Raw genomic sequence first — 26,255 nt, forward strand, 5'->3', positions numbered from 1 at the left:
TCTACACCATGGCGGCGAGTTGAAATCTGGGGCAAGGCAGCCATTGGTATGTGTCATAGTTACAGAGCAGTGAGAGAGAAGTTTACAGCATCTGCCTGAATTGCTATTTGATTTCAGTAAATCAAACCTAGTGTTGTTGATATTTCATCTGATTGAATGATTGCAACTTATCACTGCTGTACTGTATTGTGGAAAGCATGTGTATATAGCACCTTTCGATTGGTACTGAGAGAGTGTGTCATTTGATGGAGGAAATTGAGCTTCACTGAAGTCTTGTTTTGCCGGAGCGTACCACACATTTGACTCGCACTACGCGATTGTCGACGACATTATTTTCGGTAAACAAATTGACAATGAAAAAGAAATGAAGGGAGAGGAATAGAAGGGTGAAAGCTCTGAGTACTGCTGCATTGGGACTTATGCTGGTACGTCTCTGACATCGTGCCAGGAGAAAGAAGTGGCTGAGAGTAAAGCCCTGGGTGGAGAGAAGGACGGCTCAGGGAACGTTTGCCAAACTTCCTCGTGGAACTTGCTGTCGAAGATATAAGGGAACTCATTTTTATATTTACTTGTAAATACCCGTTTCCTCTGGGAATGTGCCGCTGCATTACACTCATATTTCCGCTCCTTCTTTTTCAATACAGGAAAGACATCTTTTTTAAAACAAGCATGGACATGAGGTTTTGTTCCAAGGAAATCAATTATCAGTTTTGCAACCAAGTAAATTGATTATTAGCTTTGAAATGGTTTCAATTTTTTTTATTATAGTGAGTTCCAAAAACCGTGTTTTTGGCCGCAGGTAATGCAATAATGCAATTAAACAAGCATTGACTCCACACACACACACACACACACACACACACACACACACACACACACACACACACACACACACACACACACCTGAGTGCAGGGACTACTGGAGTGCACATTCCCTCAAAACCGATCACAGGAGAAACTCTGAAACTGTGGCTCAAATCCAAGAGAATGGCGCCATCATAGCTTAGGTTGGATGTTGGCATGCTCACGGAAGATTGGGTAGCTGAGGAGTTTGTGGACAGGTTGAGTGGGAGTCTAAGGTGTCTGGGTGTTTCAGGGGATCCTGAAGAGTTGTGGAGCGCCTTCAAGACTACCACCCTTGATGTTGCTGGTCGGTGTCTTGGAACCCACTGTCAGGCGAAGTGGAATTTTGTCTCCCAAGGGACACTGGATACCATTAGCCAGTGTCGCAGGACCAGACTTGATGGCAGAACTGAGCTGTTCAGGGAGCTGAGGCATAAAACTGTATGTTTGCTGAGGGCAGACAACAAGACCTTAACATGAGGAATCTGTGAAAAGGTAGAGCATTACATGTTGTCAATAAGCCTGGCGATGACTTAACGTTAAGGTGGCTGGCTTAAAATCGTAGGGTCTTGAGTTTGAGCCCCAATCACGCCATTGAAATAACATGTAGGTGTCGGAGTCACTGGCACTATGGGTCTCCTGGGTCAAATCTAAGATCCAGTCTTTCATTGACATCTTCGATGCTGCTATCTTGTCTGTACCTGTCTGTGGCGAGGATGTTGAGGTCACAGAGTTATTCACTAACCTTGGCAGTGATATTCATGTCTCCGCATGTTATAAGCTAGAGTCAATAGATGTCTGGGTCGAGTCTGGGGTATCACGGATTTACTGGACCGTGGGGTGTGGTGCTGTTGGTACCTATGCAGGAAGATGACAGTCGGAATCTTTAAGTCCTTGGTTTTTTCAGTGTTGTTCTACGGATGTGAGATTTGGGCTCTGACCAAGAATTGGAGACTTCTTCAATGATTTGGACAAAAACTTAACTCCAACTACACACACACACTCACACACACCGGAGTGCAGGGTCTACCTGAGTGCTCATTTCCTCAGTACCGATCACAGGCTTGTTGGAGAAACTCTGAAGCTATGGATAGGTTGGATATTGGCATATTCAAGGATGAAAGGGTAGCTGAGGAGTTTGGTCTCTTCAGAGAATCCTTGATTTCCACTGGTTAGACTTTGTGTCGAACGAACATTTGCTGAGAGAGACTCAGTTGGGATTTGTTACCTGTATAGTCCGTTCGCATCAGTTGATGCTGTATGGACAAGTGGCTTATTTTCTTGACGCTGATCCAGCTCACCAGATTCTCTCAGTGAGGGAGCATCGTGAGTGGAGGAGGCCAACGGGTCGACCACGTGTCTCAAGGTTGCAGCAGGTTGTTCGGTATCTTGAGGAGTTGGTGATGGGCTGGGGATCTGCCTGGGGGATGGCCAGACAGAGGCCTCTCGTGTACCGGTGGAAGGTAGACGTGGTGACGCGCTGATCCATCATGCTCCCATACCTGACATGATCTGAACTTGGAACTTGGAGTTTGGAGCTTGGACTTGGGGAAGGTAACAAGGAAAAGGTTTCTGGTAGTGAGGAAAAGTTTACTTTTGACTTTGCATTATTACTGTCCCTGATATATGTGGATGCCAGTGTTCCTCCCGCATTGGATTTGAAAGCCATCGGAGACACAAACATTACCAACTACAGTTGAGATCTGTTGTTGCTTTTGGCTCACTCCAACAAACGTTACTATCCATTTATGAATTGTTGTTTGTTTATGGGGGTTTAAAAATTTCCTTTCCTGACACCTAGGAGTTCAGACAGAATTTGTTTTGACACACATGGTGCCTATGAATAGCGTCCCAACAGGCCAATAAAATGCTCGTGAGCAATATGTGGTAGTGAAAGCAATTGTTCTTGAAAAGGCAAACCAGGAAACCCTCCTGTGTTCATTTGTTTTGTAAACTTTCCTGTTTACTTTGTACTTTCAGGTCTTTACTTATGGGAGCATGTGCTTGGTGGTGACCTGTCAGATGTGCTTGCAGGAGGACAGTGGAAGGAGGGTTCTTTGATTGCCAACGATATGCTGTACAGGTAATCTTTAACCAAGAAGGAACGCCATCTGAAAATTAAAGCTCCCCCAAAAGATGTGAAAGATGATGATAATGAAGAAGATGATTTTGACGCTTGTTTCCTGTGCTTAACGAAATTAGCATCCCCTTAAAAATGCAGGTAAGATGAAAATTTTGCATTATGGCATGATGATTAAACAATACCTCCTCCTGTGTGTTTTCGGGACTTGTACACCCACAGACTCCGGGAGGGGCAGGGAGGGTCATTCCTCTTTGGGGTATATAGATTACAGTCGATCTATGGGTGGGTCTCAAGAACATTGGGTGTGCGTTCATTTACCAAGTTTCTTGTGGAGAGATCGACAAGTGGTTTCAGCATTTGAAGATCGCCAAGTGGTTTAAGCATTCGAGCAAGCACTCCATTCAACACCGTTAAGGAACGGCTGGCTTGGCAAGCGCTAGCTAGCTGCTTGGTGAATGAGCACAACCCAGGCTTCCTCCCTTTCAGTTTCACATTAAACAGCAGGAGCGAGTTTCAAAAGTTTGCTGCGAAAAATGTCACGGTAGCAGCAGAAAGGGCCATGCTATTAACCCAACATTTGTGGGGTATATAGAGTACCATAGATCTTTGCTCAGTTCTGTAAGCAAACCTTACTTCACGGATGTTGGGATTCCTCCAAATTTCTTCATTTAGTGTTATAAAGAGCATTAGCGACTGTTTAAAAATCTAAGCATACACGTTTGTGGTTTATAATATTTTACTTCCTGTAGAAGCCATTGCTCCCACGGAAACGCCATTATAACTATAAGCTATTTATACACGTTATCACTACAGGAAAAATGCCTTGGGGGAAGTGGGACATTAGTAGTATTAATATTGTTTTGTAATAACATTAACAATATGCGATTATCATTAATTTTGTTGTTAAAAGAGTCTTTGGAAAAACGCCACGATAAATCTTCTTCTTTGGGAGAACGCCACGATAAAGCTAACTTAATATGGATATACACCTCAACATGCAACCCCATTGACGGCAATGGTGGGGAAAACCCGCTCGGGGGAGAAACCCCCCTTGGAGAATGGGGCAAATGAATGTGCTACAACAATGTATTGGCGTCAAAAATTAATCAGACAGACTGACAGACAGACACTAAATGGCGTATTTTAGTATGATTAATTGTATCATCCAAAGAAGGGATATCATGTCATTATAAATGACTTCTTCTTATTCTTTCGTATGCAGCAAATGGCTGCAGGTGTCCTCATTTGTTTGGTGCGCAGCTGTGCCACTGATGCACTACGCTCCCACCTGTAGATTTGAGCAGGAATTTGTAATTTGGTCGTGGTGTTGGCAATAGTTTACCTACTCTTCAAGAATGACACCGTGGGATATTTAAGGTCCACCAACTGATTCCAGCAGACAGGACGCCTTGTTTGACGTCTGTCCGTGGGATGGCTGAGACCCTTACTAAACATGTACGATCACATTTGTCATGTGATTGATGTCAGGCCTACATTTGTGCGGTTCCATATTCATTATGACAAATAGCGAACGTAACAACCGAACTGAGACTTCCGTTGATCTGTCCTGGGATTCTGTCCATGCATCAAAAATTCTTCACATGTTCCGGTGGTATCGAGAGTCAGTGCGTGAATGCATCAAGGCGGTTTCTTGATAACGACTTGTGGTCCGTGAAACCATCGTAGTCGCATCAGAAATTCGTGATAATTGGGTTGGCCTGTTCGTGTTTACATATGTTGTAAACATAGTTTGCAACATGGTTCATGGTACAGGCCACTGTGGTTTGTACAGTATACTGCATAGTCATACTTTTATTATTTGGTATACGTTCCTGAAAACGAATCAAAATAGCGCTTAACTAGAATGGCACTCGGTAGAGCACATACTGCCGCCAGGTTGAACAGTTTCCGTTTAGTATCTCACTGATAGGCCAGATATGGATCCGGACCTGAACCAAAATCTAATCGGCTTGTTCTTGCCACCTAACCAACTCAACGACCAAGTTTCATTCAAATGCGTCCACAACTTTTTGAAATATTATGCTATACTGTATGCTGTAAATACAGTCGTGGCCAAAAATATTGGCACCCTTGCACTTTTTTCAAATAATGCACCATTTATTCCAGAAAATTGTTGGAAAAAAAAATGATTTTGGTATCCACATGTTCCTGTGTCCACCGTACGCAATGTTATCAGGATGTTTAAGGCCCATGGCACTGGAGCCAACCTCCCTGGACATGGCGCAAGAGAAAACTTGATCAAAGATTGCAGCAAAGGATTGTTTGAATGGTGGAGAAAGCACCTCGATCAACTTTTTGAAGTGTGTTTGGGGTCATTGTCCTGCTGCAAGACGCATGACTTTCAATGGAGACCCAGCTTTCTGACACTTGGTTCAACATTGTGCTCCAAAATGCCTTGGTAACCTCCTGATTTGAAGATGCCATGCACAAGGTACGACAGTTTCAACTCGCACCATCCGTTGCCAACTCAATGAAAGGGGGTTCTATGGTAGGAGACCCAGGAGGACCCCACTGCTGAGAAAGCCTGAATGGAGTTTTCCAAAACACACCTGAACAAGCCAAAATAATTCTGGGAGAATGTCCTGTGGACAGATGATACCAAATTAGACCTTTTTGGTAAAGCAGATCATCTCTATGTTTACAGAAAACAAAATGAAGCCTTCAAAGAAAAGAACACCTTCCCTCCAGTCAAACATGCAGGAGGTTCAGTGATGTTTTGAGGTTGCTGTGCTGACTCTGGCACTGGGTGCCTTGAATGTGTGCATGGCATCTTGAAATCAGGAGGTTACCAAGGCATTTTGGAGCACAATGTTGAACCCAATGTCAGAAAGCTGGGTCGCCATCGAAAGTCATGGGTCTTGCAGCAGGACAATGACCCCAAACACTTTAACAAGTACTCAGGAATGGTTCAAGACAAAACGCTGGACTGTTCTGAAGTGGCCAGCAATGAGTCCAGATCGAAATCCCATTGAACACCTGTGGGAAGATCTGAAAACAGCAGTTGGGAGAAGGCACCCTTCAAATCCAGGGAGAACTGGAGCAGTTTGCACAAGAAGAGTGGACCAATCTGCCAGTAGAGAGGTGTAGGAAGATCATTCATGGCTATAGGAAGCGCTTGACTGCAGTTATTTTGTCCAAAGGATGTGCTACCAAATATTAAGTCTCGGGTGTCAATAATTTTGTCAAGGCCATTTTTTTAAATTTTCTGATTTAAAAGGAAATATGAAGTTCTGAATAAAAAAAAAGGTTCTGTAATATTAACAGTGAAATAAAGAATTGTGGAGACAAAATACTTTCGTTAATTTCAACTTATTTTTAGAGAAAATTGTGAGTTATTTGAAAAAAGTGCAAGGTTGCCAATATTTTTGACCATGACTGTGTGTGTGTGTGTGTGTGTGTGTGTGTGTGTGTGTGTGTGTGTGTGTGTGTGTGTGTGTGTGTGTGTGTGTGTGTGTGTACTGTATATACTGTAGGTATATATATATATATATATACAGACTTGGCATTTAATATGGAATATTTTTTTGTGGGGGTGAACTTACTTTGCAAGATGTCTTAGAACCAAAAGTTCATTGGAATTATGTTGAAATTATTCTAGATTTTGTTAATGTGACCTTTAAAAGAAACAAAAACCACATTTGACATTTCAAAACAAATAAATTGATCCTTGAAAGTGATGTAAACTGATATCGAACTCAATTCATGGACAGTACTGTGTTAAGCTTCTGTACGTTTTCCAGAAGTATCTCTTTATTTTGCACATTAGCCAAATTTTTTTTTAACAAAAACAAAAGTTAAATTACGACTGGGTTAACAAGGAGAGATGCAGAAAATAGGGCAAAATGGAGAAGATTGTCATGGGGACCGCAAGGCTAACCCCCGCTCTAGCAGGGAAAATGGCCTTAAAATGCATGTTGTGTTGTTGTTGATTACGGACAGTAAAATTACAGTTCAGTACTTCGTGTAACCCCCACGAGCATTCAGGAGAGCACGTACACATTGAGGCATGCTGTTCACGAGATTTGCCAAGGTTTGGACAGGAATCGCTTGCCATGCAGTGACAATAGCCTGCTGCAATTCACGCACAGAGGTCGGCTGCTGGTCCAAGTGGTCGATTTGACGCGTTAATTCTGCCCACAAGTTCTCGATCGGATTCATATCCGGGGACATGGCAGGCCACTCCAAATGCTCTACACCACGGTCAGCAAGAAAGTGTTGGATCATGCGAGCACGATGAGGCCGTGCATTGTCATCTTGGAAGACAAAGTTTCCTTGAAAGGCTGCACGAGCAAATGGAAGCAATGTTTCTTCCAGAATGGCCCTGTACTTGAACTGGTTCAGGTTTCCATTCAGAACAACCAGGTCAGTTTTGCCCGCTGCATGAAAAGCAGCCCAAACGGTCACCCCACCACCTCCAGCTTGGACTCTTGGCACTATACAATCTTTGTTGTCGGCTTCATGCACTTGTCTGTGCACTCGGACGCGGCCATCTTGACGATAGACCAGAAATCTAGACTCGTCACTGAAGATCACGTGATTCCAGTGTCCTGGCTGCCATTGACGGGGCTCTCTGGCCCACTGCAATCGGTGTTGGCGGTGTTGTCTGGTCAGGCGTGGCTTTCTCAGGGGACGCCTGGTACGATAGCCTGCTTGAACCAGTCGTTGGTTGACTAGCCTTCTGGATACAGGCACATTTGTCAGTTGCTGCCATTCAGCCCTAAGCCGATTAGCTGACTTGGTACGGCCATTGCGGACTAACCGGTGCAGCTGGCGATCATCCCTCCTTGTGGTTCTGCGGGGACGTCCTGGCCTCGGTTTTGGAGTAGGGACACCCCTCTTAGCATTTCGTTTCAGGATCTTTGACACCTGACCTTGAGTGATGCCATACTGCCGAGCAATAACACGCTCTTTCATGCCGTAATTTCGTAAAGCCACCACTCCATGACAAACAGCATTGTCGAGTTGACGGACCATCTCCAGAGGAAGCGGAAATAACTTTTGTAGACGTGCAGCAGTTGTTTTCCACTAATACAGAACGCAACACCCCTTGTATACCCGACTGTGAAGCCAATCGTCAAATGCACCTGTCCGTACATTTTGCCACGCCACCTATGATATAATCCTGTTGTTGACTTGTTGCTGCGACAGACAATCAGTGACATGGTTCTTTCAACAAATAAATCACCAAAGTGTAAAAGAAACTCACCAGATTGATATCCTGAGTTAAGAAAGTAAACCCAAGTCAAGAAAAAAAAAAAATTCCATATTAAATGCCAAGTCTGTATATATATATTGTTACGGTTTTTAGAACCTTCACTAGTAAATTTTAGTAAATGTATCCCTTATAAATGTCCCCCTGTAAATATTCCCATCAATTGGCTTGTTAAAGATCGCACCCTAGTTAGTCCATGTACCACACGTAGCGAACCATAGGACCTCTCCGTAGTTATTTCATTATTATGTGTTTCAGTTAAGGACCTGTTCCCAATAGTTTAATCTGCGTTGCATTAATCAAATAAGAGTAGGCCCAAACTTCCCTTCAAAAGCGGTGCGAGTGGTGTTCTAACTCCCCACCAGCCGCCATTGGCCATGCGGTCGGGCCGAGAAAGAAGGGGGAGGAGCCACCAGAACAAGGTGTGGCAAGTCGGCTCGTCATCGGAGGTGGAGTCGGCAAGCCCTTACCAGCCAACCAGCACCGCGGTGAGCCAACCGGTATGCGGGTCATCAGAGCTGGCGTCTTGATACGGCCACGAGCGATAAAAGCGACTGCAAGGGACTGCTTACAGAGTCGGTGAGAAGGTATGAGTTGGAAGAGAGTTGGACGAAGAAGGCAGAGAGAGACGAAGCTGCGCGGAGCTCTGTGACAAGCTGCTTCAAAAGGCCCTACCGCGTGCAACGACTACGTGTACCTGCCGCTGGCTGCTCGCTTCCAGCCCGGAGCGTGGACTTGGAGCGGACCTCCTTGCTGTACCCTGCCGAACCTTCCAGCCCTGTTGTCCCACCTGGACCTTCTCCTTCTTCCAGTGATTCCTGCCTGCTATTCCCTTGTCGTGTAAGTCTGTTCTCTGTCCTTTTTGTTGTCTGGAGTTTAATATAAGACTGTTTTAAGGCTTGTCCTGTGTCTTCTTCTTCTTCTGTATATTGCTTTCGTTTCTCCTTTGGTTTCTTTGGTTTTGTAAATAATTAATAAATGTCTGTTATTTCTTACCCTTTTGGTTTCATTCTTCCCCGATCGCTTTAGGCTTTTCTTTCGATTGAATACCTGTGGCACGATTTGGCCAACGCTTTATAATCGGGTTTAGTCTCTTGCTAACGGCCTGAGTCGTGGCTCGCTTCGCTCAGCGTGTCCATTACAGTCGCGGCTCGGGCGGGGCTCATTTCCTCGCTTACCGGAAGGCGCTGGTAATTAGGTCATAGGAATAATTGGCCTACTACCCTATTCAGCGCTGACCGGAAGTGGCGAGATAGTTCCAGGACTCGGATGGCCAGCTTAAAAGACGAGGGGATTAAACCCTCCTCGGTAAGGAGAGTGCCAAAACCGAGATCCGCAACAATTGGTGTGAGGAGTGGGATTTGGACCCGAACCAAATTTTTAAAACGTCTGAAAATTTGGTCAAATTTTGGAGCGGCCGAAATTTTATTTAACATCCTAAATTAAAGTCATGCCATGGATGATCAAGGTGATCGGGTGCCGGTAGGGGAGAATGAGGGGTTAGAGGCACCCCAGGACCCCCGGGAGGAATTGGGAGAGAGGGAGGAGGAGAGCAATGAGGGTGCGGTAGCGGGGGTTGCAGGCGCACAAGATGGCGGCGCCTCGCACGTGGTCGCGGCAGCACAAAATGGCGGTGCCGCAGAGGCCGAGCCCGCCGTGGCAGCTGGGGCCGCTGTACCAATCGGGTTTGACTTCAAATTATTCCTGACCCAACTGGATGCAAAAATGGAGAAAATGAGTGAGAAATTGGGAGGCCAAATTGGAGCAATGAGGGACGAAGCAAGGGGTACCAGTGACCAAATTGGGAAGTTAGACAGCAAATTTGAGGGGTTAGACAACAGGTTGGAAGGGCTGGAAGGTAAATTGGGGGGCCAACTGGAGGACGTGGGTAACCAAATAGGGGAAGTAAATGAGGGGTTAGCGAGGGACAAGGCCACATATGAGGTAAGGGAAGTTGAGAGGGGGGTTAACCGCAGGTTGAGTGAAGATGTCACGGGGGTACGCGATGAGGTAACGCGGTTTGAGAAGCGCGGGTTGAGCGAGGCGGAGCAGGGCGCGGTTAAAATGACGGGTATAGAGATCGCGACCCGGGGTATGGGGAAGCCGGCGACCGCTGAGGTAGAAGAGGAAATTTTAATAAAGCCAGCGGTCGTCGAGGTGAATAAAGAAAAAGAAATAGTGGAAATTGGGATTGGAGAGGCAGACTTGGTAGAGCAACAGCGGGAGGAAAAGATGGAAAATGTGCAAAGTCCGTGCTCACATCATGATGCCGTGCTTAATCCTTATAAATATTTGCAGGTGTTGGAGCGAGGAGGAAGAAGAACCCCGAAGGTGAGACGGGCTGTGTATGGTGCTAAGAGGTTTTGCGGGAAGGTGTTTAGCGCAAAAAGAATTTTCGCGCGTTTGGGATCGAGAAAGCACCCGGGCGTTGGTGGAGGGTCCCTTGTGAGTGGTGTGAGTGGAAATGGCGCGCATGTGAGGAAAAAGTGTGCGTCGAAGAGTGAGTGTGTTATAAAGTGTGGGAGTAAAACCGAGTGCGAGCGAGAATGCACGTCGGAGTGTATGTGTGATGAGAGTGATACGGAGAGTGAGATGGATGAGGAGCGGGTGCGAAAATGCACACTTGGAATGGTTGAGCGTGTGCGAGGAGGTACACCTGGGTTGGTGGTGAAGTGCATGATTGGGTGTGCAAAAGAGTGCGCACCCATGGTTGTCACAGAGGATGTGACCGAGCAGTGGGCGCGAGGAGGTGTGTTAATGAAGTGTGCGAACAGCGAGTGGTGTGTAACAGAGAGTGCGGTGGTGGAATTGACGGAGAGTATGGGATGTATGAGCAACGAACGGAACGAGTGGTGGGAGCATGTCCGGGGAGCATCGACGTTAAATGGGATAGCGGTTAGACCGACGTTTAGCCGACGCAAGTTCTCGGTCCGTGCCGGGCTGTGTGTATTGCGGGAGCCGGCGGGGATCGGTGCCGCGTGGCTTCTCTTCGGAGCGTCGTGCACGATCCGGGCCGGGCCCCGTCCCGCACGGTCGAGTCCGGGCTTTGCCGGGCAAGGCGACCGGTCCGGTTCGAGGGAAGGTAGGAGGGATCGGAATGGCGCCCCCTTGTGGTGGTGGCGTCCCAACCGGGCAGGGTTGGCCCATCGCGCTTGGGAGCGCAAGGCCCCGTGCCGGGATGGTGCTTTAAACCTTGGCCCAACCAAACCTCCTCCCCTGAACCGAGTGCCGGACGGACCCAACCTGCAGGCGACCAAACCACCCGAATGCATTGCGCGGCTTTGCGAAGCCGAGCTTTGATAATGCAACGACGCACCGAGGCTCGTAGTTTAATGGACTGTGATGGCGATAGTGATAGTGTAATTGTTTGGAATTGGTAGGAAATTGATGATTGACAGTAATGATTGGCAAATTTGATGGGTAAAAATGATTGGCAGTAATGATTGGCAAATTTGATTGGAAAAAAATTGGATGGGCAAAATTGATAGTGAGAGATGCCCGATGTAGAGGGATGGTAAATCCACCATCCCTCCCATCCCCCGGGCACATGAGCAATAGTTTATGGGGTTATGGCGGTGCAAACCAAGCCAGGGAGGGTTTGGATAAGTGTATAGGGAAATAGCTGACCATAGGTAACTGTAGAGTTAAGTAGCGACATGTACCTGTAGTGGGGACATAGAATAGATTAGATGGATTATAACGACGAGGGAGCGCAATAGTATAAGGGGCGACTGGGAAGCGCGAGTTTCAGAAGGGAAACTAGTCAGCTTAGATGATGCAGTGTGTTTGTGATGTGGTTTATTGAGTGAGGCATTGCGTATGGAAGTTCTTACTGGTGAGCATATTGAAATGAGGAATTGAGAGGCAATGCTCGTGAATGGTGCAGTATGTGTGAAGGAGGTGATTGAGCAGCGTATGGTGAAAAGTGCGATTGTGAGTTGTATTGAATGAATGGTCCTGGAGGAGAGACAGGTGCAAGAGCCACCCGGTGTGTGTGAGCACAGGTGTGTAAGTGAAGCACAGGTGTATGGAGAATGGTTGCAGGGAATAAATGGTATGGAATGGATGGTGTGGAGTGAGTAGTGTGGAATATGTGGAGTGGAGTGGTTGGTGCGAAAGGAGTGGATGGGGAAGATGGACCCCTTTCACGAATACCCGGGGAGGGTAGTTTAAGAGTAGGTAGAGGGTATAGGTAAATTGTGGTGGATATTGGCATCTGTGGTGCGTGTGGTAGAATGGCGTTTGGATGGGTGCATTAGTGAAGTGGAAATGGCTGGGCGTGTGGCCTGTTAGTGAGTGTAATTGAATGGGCACTCCGCCACTGTGAGGATGTCGGCCAGGTGAGGCCGCAGGTTGGCTCTGGGAGCCGGTAGAGTTGTTCAGTGGGGCCCGAGGATCCGGAGGACGGACCCGGGTAGCCCAGGGCCAGAGAGGGCACCGAGTGGGGAGAGCGCCAGAGGGCCTTCCCCAGGTAGATAGGTTAGGGTAAGGAGCAGGTAAGCTCGGAGGCAACTACAGTGGCGGAGGTGTGCAGGTGAGTAGACCTGCTGGTGAGCCACACGACCCAGCCCGGAAATTGTGCGGAGGCACAGGGAGTTGAATCGGGGGAGTGAGACCCCAAATTGGTGAGCACCACAGTTTGGTCAATGGGAGTTTGGTTTTTAGAACCACATAGAGTAAAGTGGCCAATGGTTTTGCAGGGAAAGACCTTGGGTAGTGTAAAGAATGTTAGTCATTTCGAAGGATAGTTAGGATTGAAATCCCTTCGCACCATCTGCAGCCACTCACCTGAGGTGATGACAAGACTCCACACCATGTTTTTTGTTGCAAATGTTTTGGGAATGTGAGACGCATCATGACGTGGGGGTGACATTGTGCTTGGTTGTTCCATCTCTTCCTCCTTATGAGGAATTGATGAGGAATTTGAATCAATGGCAAATTTGGTGAGAGGGATTGTGGACGAATTTGGAATTAGGGGAGATATGGGGAAGACGAGACAGTAGAGACGGAATTTGTAAATGTGTAGAGTTGTGTAAATATGGGGTAAGGGCAAGGGTAGAGTAGGTGACGGGGGGGGGGGGGGGGGGGCGGTGACGTACGATAGGGACGAGCTTTCTCCGCTCGCTCTCCTGCGCACCTCACCTCTGCATTGCCTTGTGTTGATGTGTACCCTAGCGCCCTTGCACCCCGCTAACTCTGCTTTGTCCTCCTTCCCCACCTATGGACCGTGCTCTCTGGGCACTGCGGGGGAGCGTGCGGGAGCCCGCATTTGTGTAGACATATAGAGGTAGGGACAGATCCTGAGTAGAGGTTAGGTTATGGTTCGTGGACACCTTGTATGTTTGGATTCACAGGAATTTTCCTCACTGAATGACAATGGTTGTTGAAATTGAATTTCAAATTGCTTTTTTTAATATCAATTCACACCATCACTGAAATGCATTTCCAATGACCCTGGGCATGCAAGTATATTCTTCATTTTTTGAGGCCTCGACCACATCTCTCCAACCTTTCCTATCTTGGGCTGGATGTTGTGTCTTTTCCATAGTGATTCCAGCTTCTATTAGATCATTTCCAATGTTTGCTTTCTTCTGGTTCCTGGTCTACTTCCTGGCCTTCTACTGTTCATCCTGCTTTGGTAAATTATTTTCACTTGTCTTTCCTCCATTCTTTCAATATGTCCAAACCATTTCAGTCTAGATTCACGTATTCTCGCATCAATGGAATTTCTTCAAGTGTTTCTCGCATATCCTCATTTCTTATAAAATCATCCTGTTCCATCTTTAATGGATCGCATTATCAGGACATTGATTGATTGAGGTGTGCTAATTGCTGTGGGAAGTGAGAAGCTGATTGTTGTGTGCATCATCAAGTTCAAGGTATGAAGGGTTAAGGCCCGAAAACATTCAGGTGATTTCATCCTACCTGTCTGCCAAGGCAAATTGACGTTCACCTTCAGCAGACTAGTTCTTCATTCATCATTTCATCTTCTGCATGTTAATCAACAAGTGTATTTCAAAGCAATCGAGTTTCTTCTTTCTCTTCTCAGTTTTTGGTTCACGAGTTATCAAGTGACCACTATATTCGTCATGTGTGTGCGTCTGTCTGTGTGTGTGTGTGTGTCTGTGTGTCTGTCTGTCCGCAGCATAACTACCCGATGATATCATCCGATCTTGATGAAACTTGGGTGGGAGGTTGATATCATGATCTAGTTGTGTCCTGCCTAGAGTGGGCGTATTGCGCCCATTTTGGGTGGAGCCACGCCCGATAAAGATGTCTTTTTAGGGGGTAATCGAGTTCAAGCTACATCTTCTCCGAGGGCTTTGGTGGAATCTGCCAGGGGTTTCGATATTTGGTAAGGCCAATGTCATGTGTCTAGCCCCACGGAGCTCGATTTTTCATTTTTCATTTTTTTCTTCATTATTTTTTTTTTTTTTTTTTTCATTTCATTTTTCACGGAATTTTCGGTATTGTGTAGCTAACTAACCTCATAACTGATTATACATTATTTTCTATCTCATTTCAAGGTCAGTAACCTTCGTTTTGACATTTCCGGGCCTGGCCTGTCCGGGCCTGTTTCGGTTATAGTCCGTCCTTTTAAATACCGCTCGCTCGTTGAATACAGTCATTGAATACCGCTCGCTCGTGAACCATCATCGTCTCCTGACTTGTCTTTTTAGACTTTGATCTTTAGGCTGTTGAATGTATTTTTTTTGAATTTGTCATGCCCGATTATTTTACTCTTCATCTATGAGTGTTCTCAACAACTTGCTTGCCCATTGATTGCTATCCCTCATGGTTGTGAAATTTTTGGTGCTTAGGAGCAAAGGACTTTGAAAAATGAACTAACGGGGGTTTGGATGATGGATGTTGTTTTAACTTGATGCACGCAGCTTTGTACTTGCTTGATTATGAAGATGTGGGATGCGTAGTACACCGTGTTGCCACAAAGTTCAGAGCATTCCCATAAAAGACTGCTCATGGAATCTTCTATTAGACAAAAGAGCTTTTCTTTCGTTGCAGTTTCTACACAGGCCCAGCGGTGGTGCCACGTGGACTACCTGTAGTCGACGGGACTGCTGTTGTGCTTGTAGCGAATGGGCGAGAGCAGAGCAAGGTGACTGTTGCCCAGGAGTGGCTTCACTCTCTAAGCGAGCAGGTGCGTGGTGGAAGTGTTACTAAGGCTGCACTTGTCCTGCTTGGCAATGAAAGATGTGAAAACGACTGGCTTCGGCCATTCCTCCGCATGCACGGCGGCTTTGTGGAACCTCTCTTTCTGGTGTACGACAGCCAGTGGCCCGATGAACACACAGTCTTCCAATGGCCTCTTGGTGTAGCCACGTAGGTAGTTCCTGGGTCGATGTAGTCGCTAAAATAGCTTGAACGCATAGTGAGGAACACAAAAGCTAAAATCATTTGAGGTCTTGTCAAAAGAAGACAAAGGTTCATGAAGTCCAATGTTTCGGCCACAGATTAGCCTTTATCAGGGACTCTGAAATGTCGGACCTCCATTAGAAAGGCCGCTCTGGTAGTGTAGCAGCATAGCAAACCTGTTGTGCATTTTGTGATACAAGCACCAAATTTGGTACACTAGTAGACTATCATATTATGAAAAGATCTGGATATTGGGCCATCTCAGATTCAGAGATTAGATTTTTGCAAGATTTCGATTCGATTGGGATCGAAGAGAACACCTTCTTCGTCTTCTGTACAGTGAAGTTGCCAGCCCTGAATTCTCTGGCTACATCTGGGTGCTTCATTGGGAGTGCAACCGTGTCCCTCAGGTGAACAGGGACCCACCTGGCATAGTGTGTGTGGTCTAAGGCATGGAACCATGGGACCAGTTCCGTCAGGGCATCAAGGTACGTCGTGAATGAAGCCTGCCGCAGAGAACGCACGTAGACCAGTACCAACATCTCTAGTTCCAGCACAGTTGCCCAGTACTGAAAGTTGGGAATGTCTTCTCCTCTCTGGTGACACCAGTCTTCGAACTCAGGCAGGTCTTCTGCATCATCAGCATATGTCATACAGTGGCGTTCATACGCACGGTGTTGCAGGATGTGCAGTGCCGCTGCAGTGATTTGATGAGCTCTTCTTGTGCGGGTGACGTGGGCAGCTCGTAGGAAGGAGTTGGCCGTCCCTGGCGTTGCAATCTCAGCTTGCAAAATCTGCAAATCTTGCAAAAATCAAATCTCTGAATCTGAGATGGCCCAATATCCAGATCTTTTCATAATATGATAGTCTACTAGTGTGCCAAATTTGGTGCTTGTATCACAAAATGCACAATTCTTTTGAATATTTGGGCGAAGCCGCCCCACTATGGCTGAACTGTTTTGAGCCTGTCTTTTTATTTATCTAAATTTTATAAACTCCTCTTTTGATCTGAGACTCATGGAAGAGCTTGGATGCAAATGGCATGCAGGACAGACACCATGAGATACCCATCGGTTCTTGATGAAAAGGATAAACAGACCAACCAACATTCTGTAAATACTTTGTTGCAAAACTTCTAGTTGGTTGTGCTTTTGTGTTCCTATTCTGCAATTCTCACAACGTTGGTGGTTGTTCCTCTCCAGTATTGTTGTTCCTCTCCAGGTGCCATTATTATTTTGAAGACTGCTTCATTTCTGTTTTTTTTTTGTTTTGTTTTTTGTATACTGAATCGAGGCTCGTGAAAGAGCTAACATTTATTTCACAAACAAATCAACCAGACAAACAGAATATATAAAAAGAGGGAGCGGAAGACAAGATGGGGAGAGAAGGCGAAGCACACAAACAAAACATTTGAGAGCAGGGAGATGTGTGGGAGGGAGAGGGCTTGGGGGGAGGAGGAGTGGGAAGCGGGGGGGGGGGGGGGGGGGGTGGGAGAAGTATAAAACACAAGGACACCAAGGACTTCCAGGACAGAAGTTGGTATTTCAAAAAAGTGGATTTGGGGTGAAATTAGCGGGGGTAGAAAAGATCAAGGTTTTGGATGGGGGAAGATAAGAGATGGTGGTGAACAGCTGTTTTAAAGACCTGGAGGGTGGAGTGGGATTGAAGAGAGTGAGGGAGTTTGTTCCAGAGGTGGGAGAAAAGAGGAATGAAGGAGTGAAGGTGAGCAGAGAGTCTTGATTTTGGCAGTTTAACCATAAGAGGGTTGCAGGCAGATCTTGTGTGACCTGTAGGAATATTTGGGGGACAGAGCCCAGAGAGAGCTGGGGGGCAAGGCCAGAGAGGAGTCAGTAGAAGATGGAAAGACCACCATCAATATCTGACTCCTTCCCATTTATGGGTCCACTTAAGGCAGATCCCACACTCCGTAGCCCTATTTATATGGACTACATAATGTAGAAGAAAGAATACTTCAAAACAAATCATTACATTGGAATCGTATAGCACTTTGTCTGCTTAAGAAACCACATTCATTTGTGTTCTTGCATCATGTTTGCAGAAATATCGACAATACTTGGCAGGAATCCTGGCTCCTCCATATGGAGCGATGGAGATGATACCGAACAGGAGTAAGGAGACCCTTTTTAATCTTTCACGTTCAATTCCTACAGCTCTACATGATAATTTGTTGTAATATATTTCGGAACTTATAAAAGACGTTTGTCGTGATGCTTCTCTTCTATGAGCTAATGATTATGTACACTCTAGAATTTTTTTTTTTCAAGTATTCCCACAACACAACAACAACATGCATTTTAAGGCCATGTTCCCTGCTAGAGCGGAAGTATTCCCACAAGGCGATGTAATATACACAACATGTCGTCGCACACCACTCCTGTCCTAACACTTCCTTTTTTGAGTTTTTAGCTGCGACGAGCATCTCTATGAGAGGACCGCGTTGTTGTTCTTGTTGTTGGGGTGCCTTTTTGAAAAGCGCATGCGCATACACTCGGACTTCCCCTACCGACCAAGCCCGTTTCAAATTATCCCTCTGCCACCCAGAATTAACATTAATAAATAACATTAATGAATTAAGATTAACATTAACAGAAATAACATTCACGTCCATACATTATATGTAATCAGTTGATGAAGCATGATGCGTCGCAAAACAAAGGACAAGACCAGAACTGAAAGACAAAAAGACGCTGGTGCATGCGTATAATTTAATGACTGGTCGAATTTGGTAGCGCATATTGCAACGGATATCCTCATGATTCTACACGTCGCAGCTGGTGATCACACTGTGGTCATTTTTCTCTTGTTTTTTAAAAGTATTTCCGCAAGGTGATGTAATGCACACACAGTGTCACTGCACACCACACCACTCATGCACTAACACTTTCTTTTTTGAGATTTTTTTTTTTGGTATTCCCGCAAGGTGATGTAATATATACACCATGTTGTCGCACACCATTCATGCACTAACACTTCGTTTTTGAGTTTTTTTTTTAGTATTCTCTCAAGGTGATGTAATATATTGTTGCGAATATGGAATTTGGCCTCCATATCCGCTTGTAAATATTCCCCTATTTCCCCAATACTCCCCAACTATCCCCAATCCCCCATTCCCTAGTCCCATTGTCTGTAAACAACAATCAGTAGAGCCGACCTTCCCCTTTTTTCCCCCATTAAATGTCGTGCCCAGGTCCGCCGCATCTCACGTAGACAACTGTCGGACATCTTGCTAGTTATTCTTAGTCTATGTCAGTTAAGGACTCCTTTCCATTAATTCTGACTCTTCGTTGCACCAGAATGTGATTATATGGCACCAGTAGTGAGTTTAGGACCTTTCCCATACCTCCTTCCATCTTCTTCCCCAAACAACAACAACAACAACAACTACAGCTACAACAACAACTACAACCACGGCGCGCGGGGGGAGTGTGCGTCCTCCCACCAGCTCGGTTAGCCGCCATGACCATGCGCTCCACGGGGTTACCACGAAGGGGCTGGCTGTCAGCTCCTCGTCAAGGGCGGAGCCTGGTAAACCCCCCGCACGCACCCAATGAGAAGCAACGTGCCGATTCCACGAGGCGGAGCTAACGAGCCGAGGGCGTGTCACTCCCCGCCGGATATACGAAGCGACTCACCGGATGTGAGGTCAGATGCGCCCCCAGCTTGAAGAAGAGCAAGTCACTACCTCCGAGCGCTGCGACCTCCCTGCATCCCGCATCTCTGGACCGGACCGAGTCGATTCTGTCCCTGAGCCCAGGTGCACCTGGAGCCATCGATCCTGCCTTTCCTAGCCATCAATCCCCGTGTGAGTCAGCCTTTTGTCCCGTTTATCTGTCGTCTGTTGGGGTTAATATAAGATTGTGTCTAAGTGCTTGTCTTTCTATGCTGTACCTCTCGTCCCTGTAATCTGACCTTCCGAACGAATATAATCTCCTCCGGAGGTCTTGAGAACCGTATCCATGGTGTCGTGTCATTTTAATCCCAGCCGTGTGTCTTTTCCTTCATTGACCTAGCGTAGCGCGATTAGTCAACGTTCGGGTATAATCAGGTAACTTGTGCAGACGTGGTCATACCAAACCGCTCGGTAAATAACATCTAAGCCACGTCTGTAACAATTGGTGTCGAGGAGTGGAATTCGGACCCGGGACTAAATTTATTAGGCCCAAATTTGTAACAATTAGAATCGATTCGGAGCGCGTTTCCCGCGCGAAATTATAACGGCGAAATTTGATTTTGTTATACGAAAATAAAAACCCGAATTTTGAAAGTCGCGCTATGGCGGATCAAGACAGCTGGGGTCCGGTAGGGGAGAGTGAGGCAGGGTCGGTCCAGGACCAAATTGAGGGACAGGAGGAGAGCGAAGCAGCGAGGGTAGCAAACGCACAAAATGGCGCCTCGCTGGTCACCGCGCCCGCGACCGTGGCAGCGCCACCGGTGGATTTGAACTTGTTTTTAATACAAATGAAGGCCCTTATGGCCCAGAATAGTGAGCAAATGAGGGCTCAGAGTGAGCAATTGGGGGTAATGGGAAACGAAATGGGGGTAATGAGGGACGAAGCGAGGGGTACCAGTGAGGGATTAGACAATAATTTTAAGGGATTAGACAATAATTTTAAGGGATTAGACATGAAATTTGGGAAATTAGACGATAGATTAGGGGAAATACAGGAGGGGTTAACGGGGGTAGAAAACAGAATGGCCGCTCAAGAGAATCAAATGGAAGGGATGCAAAAAGGGTTAGAGGGGTTAGAAAACACCATGGAAGGCAAATTGAGGGACATGAGGGACCAAGCGGAAAGGGAAGTTAACCAAATGGGGCAGCAGATAGAGGGGGTCAGAATGGGGGTAGAAGCCAAACTGGATGCTCAAAGGGAGGAAATGGAGCAGATGAGGGTGGCATCTGGGCAGGAGATGCAAGTGATGGGGGAGGAGATCAGAAGAGGAGTGAGTGAGGAGGTCGGAGGAGTGCGCGAGGAGGTGAGGCACTGTAAGGAGCACATGGAGAAGGAGGTGAGAAAGGGGACTGTAAAATTGCAAGGGGGCATAGAGGACCTGACGCAGGAGGTGGAGCAGCTGACGGTGGGACAAACGGAGTTAGTGGAGCAGGTTCAAAGGAACACTGCGGTATTAGGAGGGTTAAAAGCGACACAAAACGACATAAAAAACGACTTGATAGCGACAAAGAGGCAGTGTCAGACGGTACGTGAGGGACTGACAACGAGGTTGGACGAGGTGATAGAGGTAATGGAGACGAAGGACCGGCAGGTGAGGACGCACATGGAAACGGTCAAGGTAGCCTTGGAGGACGAGCTTGAGGAGACGTACCGGGGAATAAAAGAGGTGAAGCAGAAATTAGAAGAAGTGGAAGAAGGGGTGAGCGAAATTAAGAAGCGACGGAGAGGGGATAAGAAAGAGATAAAAGAGGAGATAAAAGAATTGGTCCAAAGTCTGTGTTTGGATCGTGATGATGTGCTCATTAACCGGATGAGGGATTCGCAGGTGATGGAGGAGAAGCGAAGAGAAAGAGGACCCGGTGTAAGTGGTGACCAATATGGTCGTGCGTATGATGCGCCAGGGGATTTAAGAAGCTTGGGGGTCGAGATGGACCCGGGTGTTCGTGAGAGGCCGTGGGTGAAGTGTGCGACCGGTCTGGTGTGCGAAAAAGGAGGTGTGCGAGAAAGTCCGACTCTGGGGTGTGTGAGGAAAAAGTGCGTGCCAAGGAGTGAGGGTGCTGGCGAGAGTGAGTCGGTCGTAGCGCGTGTGCGAGGGGGCACATGGAAGCGCGGTGTGGTAAGTGTTACAGAGGGTGTGACGGGAGAGTGTGCGCGAGAAAGGTGTGCGCGAGAAAGGTGTGTGACAGACAGGTGCATGAGGAAAGAGTGCGCTGTCAGAAGTAAGGAAGAGTGTCCACCTGTGGTGAGTGTTACAGAGGGTGTAACGGGGGAGTGTGCGAGAGAAAGGTGTGTGACGGACAGGTGCATGAGGAAAGAGTGCGCTGTCAAGAGTAAGGGTGAGTGCGCTGTCAAGAATGGTGGTGAGAGTATTGAGAGTGACAAGGAGAGTGAGTTGGTTGTGACAGGTGAGCGAGGATGTACACCTGGGATGGAAGGATGCACACCTGGAATGGTAGAGCGTGAGTGGGAATGCACGCTGGAGTTGGTGGTGAGGCACATGGTTGGGTGTGCGAATGAGGGCACACCTGTGATTGTCACAGAGGAGGTGACCGAGGAGGGGGCGCGAGGCGGTGTATTGGTGAGGTGTGCGAGCAACGAATGTGTGCCAAAGTGTTCGGTGGTCAGGTGTGTGACCAAGGCTGTGAGTGGAATGGGTGTACCGAGGTGTGTAAGGAAAGGTACGAGGGGCATGGAAACGGCTGGATGTGTGAGCAAGGAACGGGCTGCGGGGTGTAAGCGTCCAGGTGAAGCATCGACGTTAGACGGGGTAGAGTTTAGAACGACTTATAGCCGAATCGGGCCCTCGGTGCGTGCTGGGCCTCGCTTTGAACGGCCGCGTCCGTGCTCCACTAGGCGGAGCTGGCAGCCCGATAGAAAGGGTCGTCATGGCGACCACTTTTTGGTGAGACGTGCCGGCAGGTCTAGATCGGGGCATTGGATGGCTCCACGCCGAGGGGGTGCGTGGGATCTCGGCCCGGGTAAGCCCCCGTCTCTGCACCGAGTGCAGGACGTATCCAGCCGCTGGCACAGAACAACCCGCATTCATGGCTTGGCTTTACGAAGCCGGGCTTTGGACGGGAATTGGCGCACCGAGAGGTATTAGTGAGTAGACTGGGTGATGAGGTTAGTGTTTTGGACCCAAAATTAGGAAAAAAAAACAAAATTTGATGATTGGCAAAGGATTGGCAGTAGTGATTGGCAGATGATGAGTAGTGATTGGCAAATTTTTGATTTGTGGAAATTTGATGTGCAAGATTGGTAGTGAGCGATGGGCCCGGTGGGTAAGGCTGGCATCCCTGCCACCCTTCCCATGGGGGGCAAAGGAGCAATAGATTATGGGGTGTATGGCAGTGAAAACTAGCCCGGGTGGGTTAGGTTATATTGCAGGGATCTAGAAGAGATGACATTAGGTAACGTTAAGTTTAGTTAGTGACTGATACCTGTAGTGGGGACGCAGGTAGATTAGTGTGGATGATAATGACGTGGGAGCGCAATAGTTTAAAGGGACGACTGGGAAGCGCAAGTTTCAGAAGGGAGTAGTTAGCTGAGATGATGCCGTGTGTGTGAGAATTGAACAGGTGTGATTGCACAGGTGTGCAACTGGACAGGTGTGTGGAGCAGTGTATGAGTAGTGAGTGTTGTGGATCGGCGCGAATGCGCTTGGGGAGAGAAGGGTGCAGGTGGCACCAGGTGTGAGAGCACAGGTGTGCAGGTACAGGTGTGTGGAGAGAGTTGGAGTAAGTGGTACGGAGTGGTGTGCATGGTGCGAAGGTGTGGATGGGGGAAGAGTGGACCCCTTTCACGAGTACCCGGGGCGGGTAGTGTAAGTGTTAGGTAGAGGGTACAGGTAAATTGTGGTTGGATATTGGCATTTGTGGTGCGGTGGCAGAATGGTGTTGTGAATGGGTGCATTAGTGTTGTGGAAATGGCTGGGCGTGTAGCCTGTTAGTGTGTGTAGTTGGTTGGGCACTCCACCACTGTGAGGATGTCGGCCAGGTGAGGCCGCAGGTGGGCTCTGGGAGCCGGTAGTTGTGAGTGGGTGCCTGAGGATCCCGGGTGTGGATCGGGCAGCCCAGTGCCAGAGAGGGCACCGAGTGGGGAGAGCGCCAGAGGGCCTTCCCCAGGTAGTTAGGTTAGGGTAAGGAGCAGGTAAGCTCGGAGGCAACTGCAGTGGTGGAGGTGTGCAGGTGGGTAGACCCACTGGGAGAGGTACACGCCACAGCCCAGAAATTGTGCGAGGGCACCGGGAGATGAATCGGGGGAGTGAGACCCCAAATTGAAGAGCACCACAGTTTGGCCAATGGGAATTGGTTTTTAGAACCCATAGTGTAAGAGGGCCAATGGTTTGGCCGGAGAAAGACCCCGGGTAGTGTAAAGTTGTTAAAGTCATTTAGGAAATAGTTAGGATTGATGAACCTGTCGCACCATACGCAGCCACTTACCTGTGGTGATGATGATGACTCCACACCTGTGTTTTCTTTGTTTTGTTGCAGGAAATGAGATTGCTGTGGATTTGTGAGACACATCACGACGTGGATGAGACATTGGGGTGATTCCATCTCTCCCTCCCTAGGAGGGACTGATGATGAATTGGTAATGGCAAATTATGATGTTCAGTTGGAGATGGCAAATTTTGATGAAAGTTGAAAATGGCAAATTTGATTGGTTAGGAGGGAGAGAAGACGAATTTGGTTTATGGGAGGAACGGGGAAGACAGTAGGGATGTTTGTTGATTTGTAAAGTAGATGTTTATGGGTAGTGTTGTGTTTTGTGGATACAGTAAGGGGTAAGGGAGGGGCCATGTAGGTTACCTGGTGGGGGGGGGGGGGGAGCGTACGGTAGGAACGTACCTGTCTCACCTGGTTCCCATGTGCCCCCAGTGTGCATTACCTTACATTGCGTGCACTTTTGCGCCCTTACCACCTTACTCACTTGTCTGCTTCTTTTGTCTCCCACCTCCGAGGATCTGGCTTTGGGGTAGAGAGAGAGGAGAGAGAGGTGCTGGCTTCGCAGTTGTGGGCCTGCACTTTCGCTGTTTGCTGCCTGGATCGATACACCATATGGACCGCAATGTTTGTGGCCACCCACCATGGACCGCAGCTCTTTTGCGGCCAAGCACCACCCGTGGATGGACCTATGGGTCAACGTGGCACCTATGCCAAACAGGTGAACCACTCTTAGTTGGCCCCCTGACGGCCACAGTAAAGAAATGGACGCGGTTGGCGCCTTTCTTTATTTTTGAAAGAAGTAAGAAGGCCAAGTGCACCACACGAAGGCAAGACCAGCGGCAGACCATCGGCCGGCTGCGACACCACACCGTGATTTATAGACACTTTATTGGTGCACCGGATGGTGCTCACTGTGTGATGGGGTGGTGCTTGATGCTTGGAAGGGGTGCTCTGCACATTATTAAAGGCCGTAGGCCACAGAGCACTCGTGTGTTGGTGTATCGATGCTAGCATGCGTGCTCTCTCTATGCATAACATCTGCATGTGTTCCTCCAAAAACAGGTCCTGGATCGTAGTGTAAATATCAGCGTAGTCTTTGTAATGAAATCGTCATCCAAATTACGACACTGATGTTATTCGCCTCATGGCCGCTACGCGACCCTTTCTCGGTTCCTATATATATATCAGCGCGGACAGGCGATGTAGATCCGTCACCACGATGTAACCCTAGCGATGTACCTCTAGAGCTTCTCTGGGCTTCCCTTAGAAAGGTAACGTGTCTGCAATATGTATCAAAGCTTTTTATAGTCATACAGCCTGTCCGCACCTGTATTCACCTGTATGTATTATTAATACCATGTTTATTGGTTTCTCTCTAGATGATGTTGAGAACGAATTACGATTAAACCTACTTTGGGTTGCTGTTGTATCTTGATTTTCACAACACTTAATCGTAATTCCTCTCCTGACATCGCTCCTGCACTGCTCGCCTCGGAGAAGAATGCCCAGCGGAGGACCCGTCGAGCTAGCTCCAGCAACGGAGCTCCGACTACTCTCGCTGCCGGCCTGCCTCGAAAGACGGGACGTCGCAAGCCTTTTCGCGGGACCGCGTCGACAAAAAGCGACCTGCTCTCATGAGACCCGAACGCCAGAGCAGGCGTGACGGACTCCGGCTCGATGCCTGGAGCACGATGCTACTGGGCAACGTCCTGCGGTTGAAACCCCGTCGGAACGACGGACCCGCTTGGAGCCGCCGGCCTACCCGTCCGATCGCAGCTCGGAAGCACTAACGGCTCCGTCCGAGGGATTCATCCTAGATATGCGTGCCTCGGCCCGAGTTGAGATTCCTACGCGAGTGATCACGTCTCCCATGTCGGCCATGCCTCCACACGGACGGCACACTCCGACCACTCGCTACTCAGTGGCCCATCTACTCCGAGCGAATCGCGCACTGCCGGCTCCACTCCGACCACTCGCTACTCTGTGGCCCATCTCCTCCGCGCGAACGCGCGCTGCTCGTCGGAAGCACGCCGTGCCTCTCACGACCGGCTCACCCCGACCACTCGATACTCGGTGGAACCACCTCCTCCACGCGAATCGACGTGCACTGCACCCATCGCGTGCTACTACTCTGGGAGGCCCGCGATCCCATCCTGATTCCGATCACCTCCTACACGTGGCACCCTTCGCGTGGCACCGCACCGTCGCTGGAAGGAATCACTACAAATGCACGACGCGCCAGTTGCGCGCGCCGCCTCTTCACTGGATGGACCCCTTTGCATGCGGTTCCTCTCGCGGGCACTCTGTGAGGCCGGCGAATCTGATCGCGGCTGTCGCAATCCCACCTGCATGTAGCAGCTACTCCCCGAGGCCGGCGAACTCCGCTGCCCGGAATCGCCTCCATGGAGGCTCGCTTGGCGCCATGCGACGAGCACTCGGTGAGGCCGGCGATTCTGATCGCGGCCGTCGCAATCCCACCCGCGATAGCAGCTGCTCCCCCGAGGCCGGCGACTCCGCTGCCCGGATTCGCCTCAATGGAGGCTCGCTTGGCACCATGCGACGACTCGTCGCAGCACGGATGA

General features: G+C 48.2%; 2 protein-coding genes across 2 annotated transcripts in view; both read left to right on the forward strand.

Annotated features, from left to right (window-relative positions):
- LOC144888525 (uncharacterized) overlaps window positions 1–21,287 on the forward strand; it is a 416,118-nt gene extending 394,831 nt beyond the window's left edge. The window contains exon 2 of the mRNA XM_078766826.1: window positions 21,233–21,287. The gene's annotated coding sequence lies outside the window, so the exon portion shown is untranslated. The remainder of the gene's footprint in view (window positions 1–21,232) is intronic.
- LOC137418588 (ribitol-5-phosphate xylosyltransferase 1-like) overlaps window positions 7–26,255 on the forward strand; it is a 50,150-nt gene continuing 23,901 nt past the window's right edge. Inside the window, exons 1-4 of the mRNA XM_078766827.1 lie at window positions 7–46; window positions 2,824–2,926; window positions 15,183–15,318; window positions 17,593–17,662. Of these exons, the coding sequence (XP_078622953.1) occupies window positions 2,916–2,926; window positions 15,183–15,318; window positions 17,593–17,662 (217 nt within the window). The 5' untranslated portion in view covers window positions 7–46; window positions 2,824–2,915. The remainder of the gene's footprint in view (window positions 47–2,823; window positions 2,927–15,182; window positions 15,319–17,592; window positions 17,663–26,255) is intronic.

This window comes from Myxine glutinosa, chromosome 12 (assembly GCF_964187855.1).
Source record: "Myxine glutinosa chromosome 12, kmMyxGlut1.1, whole genome shotgun sequence".
Taxonomy (NCBI): domain Eukaryota; kingdom Metazoa; phylum Chordata; class Myxini; order Myxiniformes; family Myxinidae; genus Myxine; species Myxine glutinosa.